Source organism: Penaeus monodon, chromosome 38, assembly GCF_015228065.2.
Source record: "Penaeus monodon isolate SGIC_2016 chromosome 38, NSTDA_Pmon_1, whole genome shotgun sequence".
Lineage (NCBI taxonomy): Eukaryota > Metazoa > Arthropoda > Malacostraca > Decapoda > Penaeidae > Penaeus > Penaeus monodon.
Genome location: NC_051423.1, coordinates 3303672 through 3321593, shown reverse-complemented (window position 1 = coordinate 3321593; position 17922 = coordinate 3303672). Strand labels below are relative to the sequence as shown.

Here is a 17922-nt window from a genome sequence, read left to right as displayed (position 1 = left end):
ACCCAAACCCCCCCCCCAAAAAAAACCCCCCCCCCAAAAAAAAAAAAACAAAAAAACCACCACCACACACACAACCCCACACCCCCCCCCACACACCCCAAACCCCCCCCACACACACCCCCCACACACAAAAAAAAAAAAAAAAAATATTTTTTTAAAATTTTATATTTTTTTTAAATTTTTTATTTAAATTTTTAATTTATATTATTATTTATTTATTATCTATTATATTCTTTCTTCTTTATTATTATGTATTTTTTGTTATATGTTTTTTTTCTTTTTTCTTTAGTATTATTTTCAAATTTATTTTGTTTATTATTTTTATTTTTTTTAAGTTATTTATTTTTAAATTTATTTTTATTAAATTTTTATATTATTTTCTTTTCATTTCTTTTTGTATCTTTATTAATTAATTTTTTTTTTATTTTAATTTTTTTATTCTTATTTATTTATTTATTTATATTTATTTTTTATATTATATTATTGTTATCTTTTTTTTTCTCTATTTTATTTCTATCTCTATCTCTTCTATTTTTTCTTTCTATATCCCCCTTTCTTTATATTATTATTCTTTATCTATATTATTCTTTTATCTATATATATTCTATAAAATTCTTAAAAAATAAAATATCTTTTATATTATTATATATTATATCTTATATATTATTCTTTATTTTTATTTATATTTTATTATATTCTTTTTTTTTTCCATTTCCTTTTAAACATCATTTATTTTGATAAAAATTTTAAATCACCAATATTTTTAACATGCTGCTGGGGTGCCCCCTCTGCCTACCCACGGGTTTAGTTTGACATGCCATCTCCAGCAGCTCGGGGTTAAAGGTCCTGGTTTTAACGTATTTATTTTTTCCTTGTTGTCCTTTCCAGTGGGTACATAAGTTCTGGTAGCCCTTTTGGGGATGCTTCCCTTTCATTGTGTGCCTAAGTTTCAACAGTAGTGGAGAGATATGAAAAGCAAATGTCCTAACTATTGAAACTATTGTTTGAATGCATTTTCATTATTGGAGTCTGCTGTTTAAGAGGGTATCACATGAATTCATAATTGAAGTGGCTGCTGATTGGTTCTTACACTGCATTTGTTGTGTAAAAACAGTGTGGATGAGAATGAATGACTTCACAAAATAAGAGATGTAATAGATGATTTTGAGTGTCATATTTTCTTAAAGTTCTGATTTTACATCTTCATCAAAATGTGTAATTCTAATGAAGACTTACCATCAAGATATATATATCTTTGGTTTTGTTAATGTATCCATTCTCATTCTTAGCTTTTCTATGTTTGTCACAATGAACAAATAATCTTTTCCTGTTCGAAAAATACTGTTATCATTTTATTTATAGAGCATGACTTTTCAGTAGGTTACTTGTGCTGAGAAGACTGATCTTTTGAAAGTTAGAAAACTTAAAGCAGAGGAAGCTCATTTGCCAACCAAGACAGCAAGAGCAGAAATGTTAAGCTGTTCCTGTTCAAAGGAAGAAAGGTGTCATACTGTTTTTCTTTCTTTCTTCTTGTTTTCAGTGGGGATTTTATAAGGTGCGTACAGATTTTGTCACCAAAGCTGTACAGCAGTCTTTATTGTAGTGAATATGTACAGTCTAGGACAAAAGTAAAGCCATGAATGAAGCTTAGAAAACCCTAACCAACAGGGGTCAGATTATGTGACGCTGAGGCAATTTGAGAAAAGCCTTACAAGAATTTGTCTGTGACTGTACTTTGGGTGCTAGAGCACATTCTTGATTGTATCTCTGCTTTATAGATTGTTTTTGCTGATATTTGGGTACACCAAATGAAGTAACCTTTTAGATTTTGAATGAAACTTGGTTGTGAAATGTATTTACCTCATCTCTTTTCAGAAACTTTCAGCCCTTTCACATGATGATTATGAATGAACCTGATAAATGTTACTTATGGAGTCATTTTTAGTGTTCATTTTCACACAAAATTGAAATTGAATAAGCATTATGTTGTTTTATATAATGAATTGGCCATGTGTCTATCTCACTAGCTCTCACTAGCTCTCTCTCTTTATACATATTGACTACTTAATAAATTGATTGATTGACTGATAAATTGATTGATATAGCACTATAACTTGTGATTGGTAATGAGCAGCAGTATTTGTCAGAGGCAGAAGATAAACCTCTCAGCTTGGAGACAAACATCAGCAGTATGGGAAGGCAGGGACCTTAGCTTCGCATCCAGAATTCCTCCTTTCACTCCTTCCTCCCAACCACCCACTGCTTGTCTGTAACTACTGTTGGCAGCTCTTTCCTGTTTTCCTTTCTCGGTTAACACACCTGTATGTCCTTAGTTTCCCTCTATGACATTTTTAAAATATTTATTGACGTTACTTTTATTAGTAGTGTGTAAAGAGTCGACTAGCTTTTTAAGTTAACAGATTAGATTTGTTGATTTATTACTTTTTTCCACTAATGAGGGTTTTGTAATTGTTAACACCATATCTACTCTACTGCTTGCTAGAGTAAAGATGTTAAGCTTTTTATCACTGATGAGTTTATTGAGCATGATAATGATTTCTCTCCTTTTTTTCCCAGTGTAAAGTGACATAACCTCAATACCATTTTATGGAGTAATCAAGGGTATTTTATAGCCTTAGTGTAGTCATTTGCTGGTCTTAAAAGGACTTCTGTTTGGTTAGAATTGAAATGCATGAGTGAGTGACCTACTAACATATATATTAGAACACTTAAAGCATATATGAATAAAATTGGAGATTTGATATTTTCACATAAATTATGGTCGGGTAAACAATTATATGTGGGATTACATAACATAAGGGATTTAAAAGGCACTTGATAGAGGTGAATGTGAGTCAGAAGGCCAGTATGTAGTGAGAAACATTTCCACCTTTTGATTACGTCTTTCAGTTATTTGTATGTGAGTTTGAAGGAAGGTGTATAGTAGATTTTATTGACATTGACAATAACTGATGGATACCTTCTCAGAGTATGAAGTTATATGTACAGTAACAGTAATAAAACTAAACTGTAGGTGCATTTATATAAGCTTGAAGTTTAAGTATATGTAATACATTCAATAGGATCTTTTCTTTTGTGAAACAAAGGTTGAACATTTTTGGAAAAAGTTAGTCTTTAAAAACAAATGGAGGATTATATCTTTACAAAGGATTTAAAAGATGTGGATGTTAACCCTTTGTAGACTGGCATATGTACTGTTCACTGTGAATTTTGTCGCATAGAGATGGCTCTACAAGTGCTTAACCACCAGGAGTCAGTCGTAGCCAGTTATAACCTCACCTTATTTCCCAATTCCTTGAATTTTTGGAAACTTTCTTTTATCTGATGCTATCAAGTTGATGCTGTAATTATTGTTATTGATATTATCATTATGTTGTGAAAGTTCTAATAGCAATAAAGTAATGCAAGATGTTTCAAAAATCAAGGAAAGGAATACACAGGAGAGATGTGAAGGACTAGTCGTTGACTCCTTGGTGGAGCCATGAGTGTAAGCACATTCAGTAAGTGAAATCACTTTGGACATGGCATGCAGTTTCAGCACAAAGGTTAAGGAGAGTCTTTTTGAAAACCATATGAGGAAATAATATTGATCTAGAGAACCATTTTTCTGATAACAGTGTTTTTGTTTGTTTTACTTCAGGCAGAGCAAAAGTCCTAATGAAAGATATTATCAGTGATATGTTTGAAGGATTTAAAGGTTTAGCTTGTGTATCAAATAGAATATGAAAAGAGGAGCTAGTATTGCAAGTGTTAGGTTAGACCTTTTTAGTAGTGGCTATTGTATGCTGCTGTCCCTTAAAGAAAATTTTGTGAGATGTAGAAAGGTGATAGATGCACGCCAACTGCCTGATAGGTTGTTTTGGAAGAGAAGGTTTGTGTATTTTCCATTTTCATTTTTTGGGTGTACACAGAGAAAGTAGGTAGCCCAAGTGCTGGCCACTGACACCAAGTTTAGGGACGAGTGTGCAGAACGAGCTGTCTGTTATGACTCACCAAATGTAGAAGGCGTGCTCATTGTCTGATAATTAAATCATTTTGCTTGAATGTAAACTGAAAAAAGGTGCAGTACATGATAACAATAGCAACGAGCCCACCTCTGGGGTGTACTTATTTGTTTGTGTGAATTAATTCACAGTAGAGGTTGTTTCTGTTAACAGGGAGTTTGAACCTGTGCTCTCTGTGTGCACACTCAAAATTTTATTACCAGAGGTGAAACATCAGTTGTTAGAAGACGGACTGTGTAGTGCATGGGATTTAGAATGAGAAACCACTTTGGAATGTGGTAATAAGCAATAAGCAGAAAACAAGGCACTACACATATGCACATGTATATTCAATTTCATGCCACACACATGTGCATATGCATGTGTGCACACACACACCACACACACACACACACACACACACACACACACACACACACACACACACACACACACACACACACACACACACACACACTCTCTCTCTCTCTCTCTCTCTTTGTATATCTGTGTATATCAAGGTAGGAGGCAGGTATCTCTTGTGTAAATAATTAACTGTGTGACGATTGACTTTGTGATAGATCTAAAGGCTTCAGGATGTTGATGACTAACGGAGTAGAGACTGTACAGTGACAGGACTGACAAACCATACATTTTTATATGATTTTTTGCTTGCATGCATTCATCATGCAGTTTCATGGGATAATATATATTTTTTTTTATTAAGTTTTGATATTAAATGTTGTGGAATATTTATTTTTATACTTATAATTTAACAGTTATTTTTAAATCCCAAAAGCTGTATTCTCATTGTTTGATTTTGTTATGCATGATTAGTAATAGACAAAAAGGACACTTACCATATTCAATGATTTTTTATTATTATTATTATTATTATTTTTTTAGGTTACACTAAATATTAATCTTCCAAATATCTGTATGAATGTTAATATGGTTTTAGCAGAATCCCTAACGTTAAGTGAAAATCCTTGTATTGAGCTATTTGAGCAAGTAATTAGATTTTTTTGTATTGTCTTGTAACCAAATTACTTTTGAATCATATTTTTTTTTTCTAGATTTTAAATTCCTCTGGAAAATCAGTTTATCTATTTTTCTGCATTGAAGTTAGCAAATCTATGTAAATATTATAAAGTAAGAAAAGAAAATTACGTAGAAAATCCTTGTCTTTGGTAGTGCCTTCTTGTCACACTTGTTTTATATTTGTCCACAATAATTTTAATATCACATATCCCTCATGTAAATATGGGTTTTAGAAGTGTAAAAAGCTGTAATCAATCACCCTTGTGCCTCTTGCTGCCTGCTGATGTTTTTCTGCCTTGTGTGACCCATGGAACAGGTCCAGGGAGGTGACAACACACATTTTCAGGTATGGGTTTGGGGGTCGGGAGCATGTCTGGCCCTGGGGTCGTCCGATGCGACCATGCTCAGGCCTCGTCCCATCGAGGAGCTGGCAGGACTGAGGATTGTCGACATCTCTGCAGGAGATTCGCACGCTCTTGCACTCACCCATGAAGGCGAGGTGAGAGGACGTGTCCTTTTTTACTGTGAAAGAATATTATGTGGTCAAAACATATGGTTAAGATTCTCTGGTATTCCGTTAGATGAAATCTAAAGAGCTAGTATTCAGGTTAGATGTCCAGTAATGCAAGTGTAAATGTAATGATCATAATGAATGTCCTTCTTTCAGGTCTATGCCTGGGGATCAAACACAATGGGTCAGTGTGGCCAGGGACACACAGTATCACCCATTACGAGACCAAAGAAAGTTATGGGGCTAGATGTTGCTGTGCATCAGATCAGTGCAGGAACCACACATTCTATGGCCTGGACAGCCATACCAACTGATCGGTAATGTGGTGGAATCACAGTGCAAAGCATGTTGTCCCATGGTCGATGGTCAAGCCATTCATGTGACTATATACATATAGTCAGTAGATGAGAAATATAAGATGTTTTGGAAATATGCAATAAGGGACAGATTGATTTTGAGATGTGAAGAAAGTGGAACTTGCAGAACTGAAGTAGATTTTGGTGATGGTTTGTATTTCTTTATTTATTTTATTTTATTGTTATTTTTGTTAATGAAAGTGTTTTTGCTTCAGACGAGTGGTATCCTGGCACCGGCCATTCTGCGTTGACCTGCAGGAAGGAACGTTTTCTCTGCTACGTACATTCATTGAGCTTTACTGCTGCTTTGACGATACTGAACAGCCTGTAAAACCTTTTGCTTCTGTCAGGTAAGTTTGCCGGATTTTTTTTATATGTCCTTCTCACGATTATAGGGATATTCTTAAAAGTAAATTTTCTTGCATCAGTAATGCCAAATTTATGATTTAGCTTTCATATTCTATCATGTTAAGGAATACAACTAATTTTTATATCAGGTGAGAGTAAGATATACCTTACTTTACAGAGAGCAAGAGAAATTTGTGCTCCTGTGTTTACAGTTGCTCAACACACACCTATCACTAGCTCTGACTGGGGGCATGACACAGACATTTTCTAGGATCGGAGGCAGCACCCCTTCGGCAGTTGCTCTTCAGGTGGGATGTGGCATATATTCTTTTCGAAATATTGACAAGGAACAAAATTCAGATTGCTGTGGTAAAGGCACTTACATGATGTTAGTGGGGGGAAACTTCTTTAAGATCTGGTATCCATTATTGCTTATTTTATGAATATTTTATTGAATATTTTCAGATTAGAATATACCCTTTCTACTGATTTGATAAAGAGCACTAATGGAATCTTATAGGATCTATAAAGAGACTTCTCATAATCTGTAAAACCTCCTATCAACAGACTAGTAGATGCGAAGTTACCCCGGGCAATAGAGGCAGGCGTGTGTGAAGGACTTAGCTCGCCACTCCTCCTGCCGCCTTTAGCCTCTCGTATGAGCCTCCTCTACAATCTCCTCCCGAAGTCACCGGAAGACTGGGGGCAGCTCTCGCGTGGCCAGGTGAATATTGAACAGTATTTTTGTGTTGAGAATTTTTTCCATTTGTTTTTTACTTTAGATTTTTTTTTTTATTACATGGTCTCGACCCCTCTAATTAGTTTACTACTTGGAGTTGTAATATAATTAGCTTTCTAATTTCCATGTGGCTATTTTAGACTGTAATTATGATAAATGTCACTTGATTCTTAACTTTGATAGAGCATCTGCAACCAGGAATTATGAATATGAATTGGGTTTCCATCTTCCCTATAGCGTCTGCAACTTGGAATTCTGGTAGTGAGTCTCGAGGACCACAGCCATGTAGCTGCTCTGCTGGGTTATGGGTCCCCTGAGGATGCCCCTTCTATGCAACACGGCTCATCTACTACACTGCCTCAAGACCTCATGCACACACTGTTGGCAAATCTGAGATTCCATGCAGTGAGTATGATTTTTTCTTGGTTTATAAATCATTATTGGTATTTTGTTGCCTAATTCCATGTGTAGTCATGCAAATCATCATAGAAATATTTAGGACTGATTATTATGGAAGAATGATTTTCAGTTAAAAATGATATTGCTAATTCTCTTTTACCATTACTGCTGTCAGGTATAGTGTGGCCATGATCACTCTTATGATTGAAACCCTATTATTATATCTTTATAACTATGTCTGTCTGTCTATCTGTCTTGTTATTGGAAATGATGTAGCAAACTTGTAAGTAAGAATTTGCCTCCATAGGAACACCAGTTAAATCAAATTCTTGAAGAAGAAAAGCCAGCCAAAAGTGGGCTCCTGAAAGACACCCGTCACATTTGCCAACCGGCGACCCAGCAAGCCAGCTATGATGTGGAAGTGAAGGGACCACAAGTCACCTCGGTGCAAGAGCCTCAGGCTGCGTGTCAAGAGAGCTCACCAGGAATGCAGCAAGGACAACAAAAACTACCAACCATTGGTGAGTTGGTGCTTGAGCGACTGACTCTCTCAGATGTACTTGTCACTGTATGAAGACCCTATCAGACTAAGACTTTTTCTGTAAATTTTTGCATTTCTGTCTGAATTTGAGGCTTTCCACAAGTATCGTTTGCAAATCAAACACTTTCCTGATGGAGATGATAGTGACCATTTCTGTCTGATTAATTTCTGTGTTAATCTACTATGGAGGATCTATGCAACTAGAATGTTTTGTTTTTTTATTTGTAAATTAGATAGAAAGTAGAATATAGAAATTTCATTCGGAAATGCAAAAATTAACAGAAAAAGTGCTAGTGTGATAGGGCCTTTACAAACACATAAACATACAAGTCATTGTAGGCAGTCAACCAACACGCTGACTTATGTACAGACTCACAGAACTGTAGATCTGTAGAGTCAAAGTCTCATATAGAGACAGACATATTTTACTCATTGGTTGCATATTCATGTACTGTCCACAGTAGTTTTTTGTAAATACTGTTGCACACAGATGGTGCCACAAGTGCTCAGCCACCAAGGAGCCACTGCTCTTGATTTCCCCATGCCTTTAAAAGTAAAAGGGTAAACATGTGAGATAGGTAAGACATACTTGACTCCTGAGTGAGTAAGTACTTGTGTTGCCATATATGTAGGAACTTGATTAATAAACTAAAATTACAGTCAACATGGCATTATGTCAGTACTATCCAGGACCATTGGGCTTAACAGACAGACACAAATACACTGATGCATATATACACGGATAGTTTCGTAGATTAATTGATTGACTGATTTTTACATAGATAAAAATGACAATTAATCCTGGAATCTGTTGATAATTTCAGCCATTCAGGATTATGGCAAAGACAAAGTAGGGCCCAGCAGCTACGAAACAAGACACCAGTATATAGACTCGCAGCTTGGGGGTACTCATCCTCAACATCTGCTTCGCCTGTTATCCACGCTTCACTCACACCTCCTGGCTTACTGTACTCACCATCAGTTTGAAGAGGTGAGTATCTGTAAATAGTTGAAAAAAAACTGTTTCCGGGAAGGCATTGTGTCACAAGGATGACCAGATTTCGTAATTGTATAGATTGCAAGCCAGAGATTAGTTATTTTTTCAATGATTTCATGCTCATTTTTATGTTAGCACAGTATTTTATTTATTGTTTACTTATATATATGTAAATAGATTTATTGATTTCTTTTATTTATGTTTTTATTTTATTATTATTATTATTGTTTTTTAATACTGAGAAACCAATAATTAAAGAAAGCACTTAAAGATCTTTTCTCATTTCTTATGGTGTTGAATGAAAGCATTCCTATTTCTGATTTAGTTTAGGAGAAAAATAACAGAGCCCTGTTGCCATTCTTTCTCTTTCATATTAAAATGAAGCTTTGTTGTCAGAAGTCAGCGAGCATGCATCTCTTATATGATCATCTGAGTGAGCTCTTGGAGGTGTGTGGTGAACTGCTAAAACAGACGTCCAAGCTGTTGGCCTCACATCCTGGACTCGCTCATCTCATTCACGGTGAGTCTTTCTGTGGACGGTGTTATAGGTGTGTTAACTGAAGGATTTTGATATTTCGATCTTTATTGTAGTTTCCCTTGACAGACTTACCAATGAGCTAATATCTATTTCTAATTTGTTCTTCCCATCATATCTGTCTTTGTGTAGGGTAAGAGGTACATTTTCTTGTCGTGCATAAACAAGGAATTGTGTTTTACAGATGTTGTCTACCGGAGTGTGTGTGGCTGGGTCATGGCCCACATTGTGTATGCACTTCTGCTTTTCCCGGCCAGGCTGGTTCGGCCTCTGCTTGGCCCCCTGAGAGCCATTCTCCCCATTCTGGACTCGACAAATCGCACCATAGCCTCTGTCACTTCTTTTACTGACCAAGAAGATGTGACCTCAGGTATGTGTTTTTTTTGTATGAAATGCTAAATCACATTGTTTAAAATCAAGTGTTATATTTGTTTTATAATTATTACAGTTATTCAAAGGGAAAAATTAATGGATAAAGATTAGATAGTATTTAGAAAGATAAAAGAATTGATAAATAAAGGCAGATTTAGATACATGGATATATATACATCTGCATGTACTTATACACGTGTTTGCACAAGAAACATAATACTGAAGACCCTTTGGCTGTTACAAGCATTTACAGGTAAATATTTGAAAGTCTGAAGGTTGTTGAGAACATGCTTCAGGCAACATCAGTTGATCTGTCCCCAAATGTTGCAGGAATGTGTTGAGTGCTTCATCAGTCTCTGATTTTTGAAAGCAGTAGACTGATTGATCCTGCTCTCTGCTAGTGATTGTATAATTTTATTGTTTGACTCTGCTGCTTCATTGTTATCGCTTGAAGACTTTCCCAGCACAAGATTGGTTGAGCCTAAAACCAATTTATGTAACTTGTGTACAAAGGAGTTATATCAGAAAGAGAACAAGTGCAAGATAGCAACAGCATGGTTGCTGTCCTCATTCTAGGAATAACCAGTCTTGAGGACACAAAAGCTCTTATTTTTCCATTATTAGCCATTACAGAGATGCCAGAGTTTGTTTGCTTTAGGCTCTAATTGAGACTGAGACTCATCTCTTATTTGTTATAATGTTTGTGAATGGTTGTACAAGTAAACACTGTATGATAGCCTAGGGAGAGGTGTATCCTGGTTGTTAACCACGATAAACACAGTAGCTAATATTTTTGGAAGTTTTAATGGGTTAATTTTTCTCTGAAACATTTATTTATAAAGTCATTGTAATAAAGACCAAAGATATGAAAATGTTTAAGATGGAAAACAGATTTGTAAAATTTTTATTAAAGATGTACTTGATCCAGTGATCCCTCCAGGCCAATATTCTGGCATAAGGCAGTAGGTCGCCTGTGGCTATTCTGTTGCAAGGGGCACTGACAAGATCAGCTCACAGTGAACTCTGGCTTACAGCCATAATTCTGGCCAGGATATGATAGGATCCAAGCGTTAATACTTGTGAATGGAATAATAGTACATGTTATTAAGCAGATAGTTATTTTTGAGAAATCAGATGTAGATAAATTACCTTGTACTTGCTCTACTCACTCACCAAAGTAATACTGTATAAGAGTGTATGAAAAGGTACAAATGCTTTTCCTTTACAGAAGTTGACACACCCACTCCTGATACAGTTAAGAGTGTTGGTGGTGGGGTTGTTGGTCGTCAGTGGGCCTGGCTGTTGGACGTAGAACGAGCCTGTGGACTTGTGGTTGGCCGCTGCTTGGAAGGGATGCTTCTCGGGCCACCTTTGACACCAAATGAAGTCCGTTGTAAACCTTGGCTCTCCACACAGCTCTTCTGCAGTGGTCTTGCTGTGGAAAATTTATGTCCAGGTGAGTTTGTTTAATTGATGCATTGTGAGTGTAATGCATAATTTTCAAAATAGTGTGATTTTTCAAGAAAGGGAATGGTTTGCGAGGATTTTAAATAGTATGTTGTACTTGGGTTTCTGTCTAAAAAAGAGAATTCAGTTAAATTTTATACTTTTTATATTATCTTTTTCACAGACAAAGTTACCCGAACCATCAATTACGTCTTAAGTATTGTTGAGTGTGGAAAACAACTTGTGATTGAAGCTCTGCAGAATATGACAGCAGCCTTCCCGCAACTTGCAACAGTTCTTGAGTCAGGTATGTAGTAAGTGAAATCATTTGCTGAAATTGAAGCTCATGATACAGCTACTCTGCAGTATTGAATTTAAATTTGAAAATTTATTTCTAATTGTTTTAAGATTTTAAGTAGTGCTGTGAATATTTATTGTTAAGAAAAAAAAAAAAAATCAGAAGAGATTTTGTATCTAAAAGTTTTTAAGAAGAAGCAATCACCCAAGGAAACATTTGTTAGAAGTTGAGGTTTTTGTACATAGATTTTCCACTATTGTGTATGATGAGATGATATTGCCCCGGGAACAGAGAGCCAAATGATGCTCTGGATGGAGGAAATGGCATGTGGCGAGGACTGGGATACGTGTGAGGTTAAGGATGACCCACTCCTGGATACGTCAACACACCTTCTGCTCTCTACCTTTCTGATGCATTCAGAAATTTCTCAGTCACAGCTCAGGTAAGAAGTATGCCAACCAAGTGGTAAAGTGATATTGTGGTTTAGTAGTATAGTATATGAAAGTAAACAGACCAAGTGTTTAGTAGCTAAAGTTTAGGCATTGAGATCAGTCATGGTTCTATGCATTGACTTATTTTTCACTTATTATCTTCTTTAGTCAGTGGATTTATGAGAAAGAAGAAATCTGAATTACCTGTGTCTGAAAATTGTGTTGCGTTTAGACTGTCTGAAAAGGAAAGGAGTTTCTTCTGTATATTGTGATTGCTAACATTGTGAAATAACTTTTTCTTTTAGTCTCCACTTCTGTGGTGTGATGCGAGAGGTGTTTAGACTGGTGTATCACATAAGGAGACGACTCGTCACGCTGAAGACTCAGGAGACAACAGGTAGGCACTGTTGCAATTTTTGTGATTTAAAGTTTAAAGATTCAGTTAAAAGTTCGTCTGAAAAATTCAAATTTTTAATGATTTCTCTCATGATCAGTTTTTGGATATATTGTAGCAGAAAGAAAACAAAGAATCTGGATTTTTGCTGTAAGAATCAATGTTTGGGTTACTGAAAATGTGAGGCAGTGAAATTTCTGTAATATGACAAGTGTTCTTGCATCAACAGTAAGAAGTGTCTATGTTTGTTTGCTTACAGTTAAAATACCAGCAATAGCAACTGAAATTATATCATCACCAGGTACATGATTTACAAGACCTGCATGAAATTCTGTGTTTGACTAAGGATACAAAATTCAAAATGGAGAACCCATGCATTCTTGCATGCATAAATCCTGTCCCGTTACTTAAGACCTCAAGCTGTTGGTTAGCTCTCCCTTTGGTGTTCTTGCGCACATACATGCACTTAACATGCACCAGGACATGTGCATAAACATACACAAAAACTTGCACAACGCACACACACACTCTCACTCACACACATACTCGCACACACACGCACATGCACATGGACACGCATGCACATGCACACGGACACGCACGCACACGCGCACACACACACACACACATGCACACACACACATATGCACACACACACATGCACACACACACATGCACACACACACATGCACACACACACATGCACACACACACACACACACACGCGCACACACACGCACACACACGCACACACACGCACACACGCACACACGCACATGTACACATATATGCACATGCTCAAGTGATGTATAGAGTCTGGATAAAGAGGAGCTTGAAGCTTGAAGCTGCTTGAAGAACGTGCCACCAGATACTGTTCTTCACAGCCTCACTCGCAATTAAGCAAAGAATTTAATTAATAGATAAATTTTTCTAGTTTTTGTACTCTGTCTGTATACTTACCTATCACAAGTCTTGCAGTATTACTTCTTAATTCTGTCGGTGCAGTGAATTACGTATTCATTTGTGTTTAGTTTTACTTTTTTCACAAGGATTATACGTTTTAAATTTTTTTGAAGCTATATTTTCTGACTGGATTTTCCCTTTCTCATTTGTGTGTGTGTATTTACTTTGATTTTTTTTTTTTTTTTTTTTATATTACAAAGGTGAAAAGAATTTTTTTTTTTTTTTTTCAGTAAAAGAGTTATTATTATGCTTTGGTTTTTATTTTGTTTATTTGGTTGTGTCTATATAACATACTCTTTATGCCATAGAAGAATAAAGAATGTACTTTACACTGATAGATCTATCAAAAGTTATTCTTTAGTTTATTTCAGGTCACCATATCCTTCATCTATTTCTAAACTGAAAAAGTAATGCTTAAGATCGATTCTTTTGGAAGGAGCTGATTTACACATATGGTATTGAAAGCCAACTCTACCCTCACACCCAGTAGTGTTTCACCTTTGCTTTTCCTAGACGAGGATTTGCACCCACTCGCTCTAAATGATAGCCCGAGGGAACGGGACTAAACCGGGACCTATGAAGAGAATTACGTAGTTCCAGTCAGGGTCACCGACTCTAGTGCAAAAAGATATTTGTTTTGTGATAATGACTTGAAAGAATTTCTGGATTGGATTTATATTTGGCATCAAGATTGTCGTTATAAAACAGAAAATAATTTTTATTTTAATGTCATTAGTCTCTGATGAGATGACCATTTTCCACTTCAGTTTTGCACCAGAGTTGTTGGGGTGAACTATAGGGTCTATACAGACTGGGCAGTCCCCGCGAGAAGACGCTGTAGAATTCCACTAAACTCCAAGTGTCTTCCTTTGTACTTACCCTCAGTCCTTTACGCAGATGACTCTGTCCTTGAGTATCTCCCATGCACTTTTATATACTGATACTTTTTTTTTTTATTGTACACAACACAAGCTAATGTTTTTTTCTGACATTTCATCAACATGTTTTGCCGTTCATCAGCATAGATGTATCATGTAATAATTTATTTACAATTCTGATAGTCATTTTTTTTTTTTTTGAGAACTATAAGACAATTTTTAAAAATTTACATAATTGAAAGTTTAACAAAAAAGTTTTCTGCCTTGATTTATGGATAAGGCGCATACTTGAATATGTCTGAGATTAAATTAACATGAAGTTAGAAAATGGGATACTTACAACAATGATTATTTAATTAGGAAACCAAAATTATGTGTCAGTACAAAGCACTGTTGGATTTATTTTTCACACAGACTTAATTTTTTCCTAAAAATATGGGCAATAGGGATTGTAATAATTTACTTTATTGTATAATTGCATCAAAACAAAGCCTGTTCTAGTGTTTAAGACAATGACTTTGAGATCTACCTTAAAAAGTATGTGAGAATTTGCAATGAATTAAGAGTGTTACTGGCTCAAGGGGAGGCAGCAATCCATAAATTTTAGCAGGAATTACCCCTGTCCAGCTGGGTTGTGGGGGGCATTTCTGGTAAAGATTTATGAACTCTTTACCGTGTTTTGTCCATTTTGCACACACCCAAGAATGATAGTTACTGTGTTCTGTCCTTTTGTGGGTAACGCCCTTCATTACTTTGAGAACTCCAGGAATTTTGGAGTTGTAGCTTTGTTAGAATTTTTTCACACCTAGAAAGGTACACTAAGACTTTAAGAATATATGCATTAAGTGGGAGTATCAGAAAGAATGTAATGCCAGTCTTATTATAAGGAATTTCTTAAGCATGTACAAATATATATTGTTTTTTTTGAGATAAGATAGATTGAGTTTATTTTTGATCTTAGAGAGCGTCCCATCTTAGAAAGGACCCCTTCATTGTTTATGGTTGCTTTTCTGAATTGTCCCATTACTGCACTATTGTCACTGGAATTAAAGATTGTTTGTGTATTACGATTGTTTTTTCTCTAAATACAGTGCTGTCGTTGCATCCAAACAACTTTAGTATATGTTTGATAAATATGATTAGTTCCCTTCTAAATCCAGTTCCACCCCAGTTTCAACTGATGATGAAGCATTTTAGTGAACAACTAAAGAGGTTCATATTAAGTGATTGATTGATTTTTTTACTTTTTTGTATATTTTCTCAAAAATCATGTATCAAGTCACACAAGTAATGTAAGTCAAAATGCATATTTGTATTGCTTTATTTACTTTTGACAGACTGCTTATGAAATGTGTTATTATTATGATTTTTTTTTAGATATTATTTCCAATAAGGTGGATGATTGTGATTATTACTTCTTGCGCATGATGACATGACACTAAACACATTTTGTAATTGCAGAAGTTCACGAGCGATCGCAAGATGGATCAGAGTCTGCGCAGGATGAAGAACGTGCTCGCGTGGAATTGGTTGAGCAGATGCTGTCTCTGAGAGTGTCTCTAAACCATGAACCAGGTGGGTAGCTGGCAGTCTTTGAAATACATGTCATGTTGATGGTAAGTAGTAGCCTGATGGTCATTTATAAACAATTTTCCATATCATATTTCTATTAATTCTATCCTCATAATCTTCAGGGTCAACAGAAGACCAGGAGGAAGTGCGTGAGCTGAGGGAACGTCTGATGGCCATGAGAACTCAGGGACCTTTTGAAGACCAAGGTATGTGGGTTATTCTTGACTACTCTGAAAATATAGAATAATCTTGGTAGACAGCCCATGCTTGGTTTCAAATTATGTGAAAGAGAGTTGGGCATATATATATCTGACCACATTTTTAATCACTGTATGTAAGGGGGTTGTGTATATGCATCACTCATTGTATGCCACCTCTTCAACAGATGCAGATGAAGGTGGTCAGGATCCCGTGGAAGAGGGTGTGAGTTACGAGGCTGCTAATATACACATCATTACCCAGTGTCTTGTTCTGATGATGTGTGTGCAACCTGCAAAACTCTTCAACCAACCACCAATGGAATTGTAGGTTTTTTGTATGGTTGTATTGTGTTGGAAACTATATTCAGATTGATTTATATTTTATTCTATAATGAACAAAGCATAAATTTAGAGAAAAAATTGGGAAATTGATTAGATGTGTTGATTGGGCACCAAATTTTCATGAATTTGATCTTTTGTCTGTCTCATTAGCTGTACAATGACCCAGTGTAATCGTCAGTCTGTCATATATTTTATCACGAAAGTTAAATACACTGTGGTTAAAGAAAGAGCAAGTGAAATATGATAAGACAGCTACATGTAGAGAGGTCAAAAGATATCAGAAATTATCTTTTGTAGCAAACTTTTATTAACTATTCAAACAGGCTATGAAGAAGACTTGTATCTGATCCACAGATCCATCCAGGAAGTGATTGGGATTGTGTTAGGACGTTGCGTCGAAGTGCTGAGGTTCGTTGGAGCCGAGGACCACCAGCTGTCCCACATTAAAACCACCCACACCCTTCCTCCAGGACCAGAGGTGCTGCTGGCATCTATGACCATCCAGCAGGCCAGAGCAGAGGTGGGTGTTCTTTTTAGAGGTCAGGATGTGGTGGCAGAAAGGAGAGAGAGAAAACAGGGAAGAAAAGAAATAAGCGGTGTAGGTTATTGTTGAATTGTTCTTTGGAAGGTTAGTTGTCAGATGTGATGCTGCAACACTCAGAGCTGTTTTTTTATTCAGAGCTAGTGGATTTTTTTGGGGGACAGTTGGAGAATTAGTCATGCAATCATGATCTGTTGCTTGGCCACAATTGGTTATATTCATTTTGCAGATATTACTGATAAACCATAAGGCCTTTCAGTATTCTCTTAAGCAAAGATTTGAGTTAAGTTTATTTGTATGGTGCATGGGGCAACGTCAAAATAATTGCCTGTATTAGGTGTATATTTTAAAAACAAATGTAGAAAAAAATGTAAGATGAAGACCTGTAGCTTGTATGACATATGTCCTTTTCTGTTTGTGCAGTTGGTGTTGCTTTAGAAATACTGTCATAAGTCATGTCATGTTGCTGGTATTTGAGTATAAAGTAATCACCTCCATAGATATCAGTATTATGATTGATTTTATTTTACTAGCATATCATTTTGATGGTTTTTGGAGACTAAGACCAGGGGAATATGTAAAGCTTTTATAACAGACTGACCTTTTTCCTCTTACTTGTCAGTCTCGCCTCAAAGCCTTGGAACTGATGTTGAGTCTGTTGACACCGGCCCAGGATGGAGAGAAGAGTGAGGAGGACGGCAGACAGAGTGCCTCTCTGGAAAAGACGTGTGGATCTCTCTTGCCTTCTGTAAGGACGATGGACTTTGGTGGAGTATATATTTATGTCCTTACTCAGTCATGGGAGTGCACATGTGTGTACACATCCAAACCCACACATACACTCATGCTTACTCTCACTCTCACTCAGTCTCAATCTCACTCTCACTCTCACTCTCACTCTCACTCTCACTCTCACTCTCACTCTCACTCTCACTCAGATTCACATTTATACTGTTACTCACACTCACACCTACACCTACACCTATATCTATACTCACACTCACACTCACCCAC

The 17922-nt window shown here is 36.1% G+C and overlaps 2 protein-coding genes across 2 annotated transcripts in view; one reads left to right on the top strand and one right to left on the bottom strand.

Moving 5' to 3' along the window:
* LOC119596634 overlaps window positions 1–4658 on the bottom strand; it is a 6910-nt gene extending 2252 nt beyond the window's left edge. Inside the window, exons 1-3 of the mRNA XM_037945970.1 lie at window positions 4561–4658; window positions 3458–3578; window positions 1713–1818 (exon numbers count right to left, since the gene is read on the bottom strand). Of these exons, the coding sequence (XP_037801898.1) occupies window positions 1713–1818; window positions 3458–3578; window positions 4561–4658 (325 nt within the window). The remainder of the gene's footprint in view (window positions 1–1712; window positions 1819–3457; window positions 3579–4560) is intronic.
* Window positions 4659–4955: 297 nt separating this feature from the next.
* Window positions 4956–17656, top strand: LOC119596633 (probable E3 ubiquitin-protein ligase HERC1; the record flags this gene model as incomplete). Its single annotated transcript, XM_037945969.1, is given in 21 exon segments — window positions 4956–5015; window positions 5362–5544; window positions 5713–5873; window positions 6128–6262; window positions 6521–6568; window positions 6828–6984; window positions 7237–7404; window positions 7706–7919; window positions 8764–8930; window positions 9333–9456; window positions 9656–9841; window positions 11072–11299; window positions 11474–11596; window positions 11879–12029; window positions 12324–12415; window positions 12672–12713; window positions 15715–15828; window positions 15948–16031; window positions 16211–16349; window positions 16722–16887; window positions 17531–17656. Coding segments are annotated over 21 exon segments (2868 nt in total), but the record flags the coding sequence as incomplete, so codon positions are not given.
* Window positions 17657–17922: the final 266 nt, after the last annotated feature.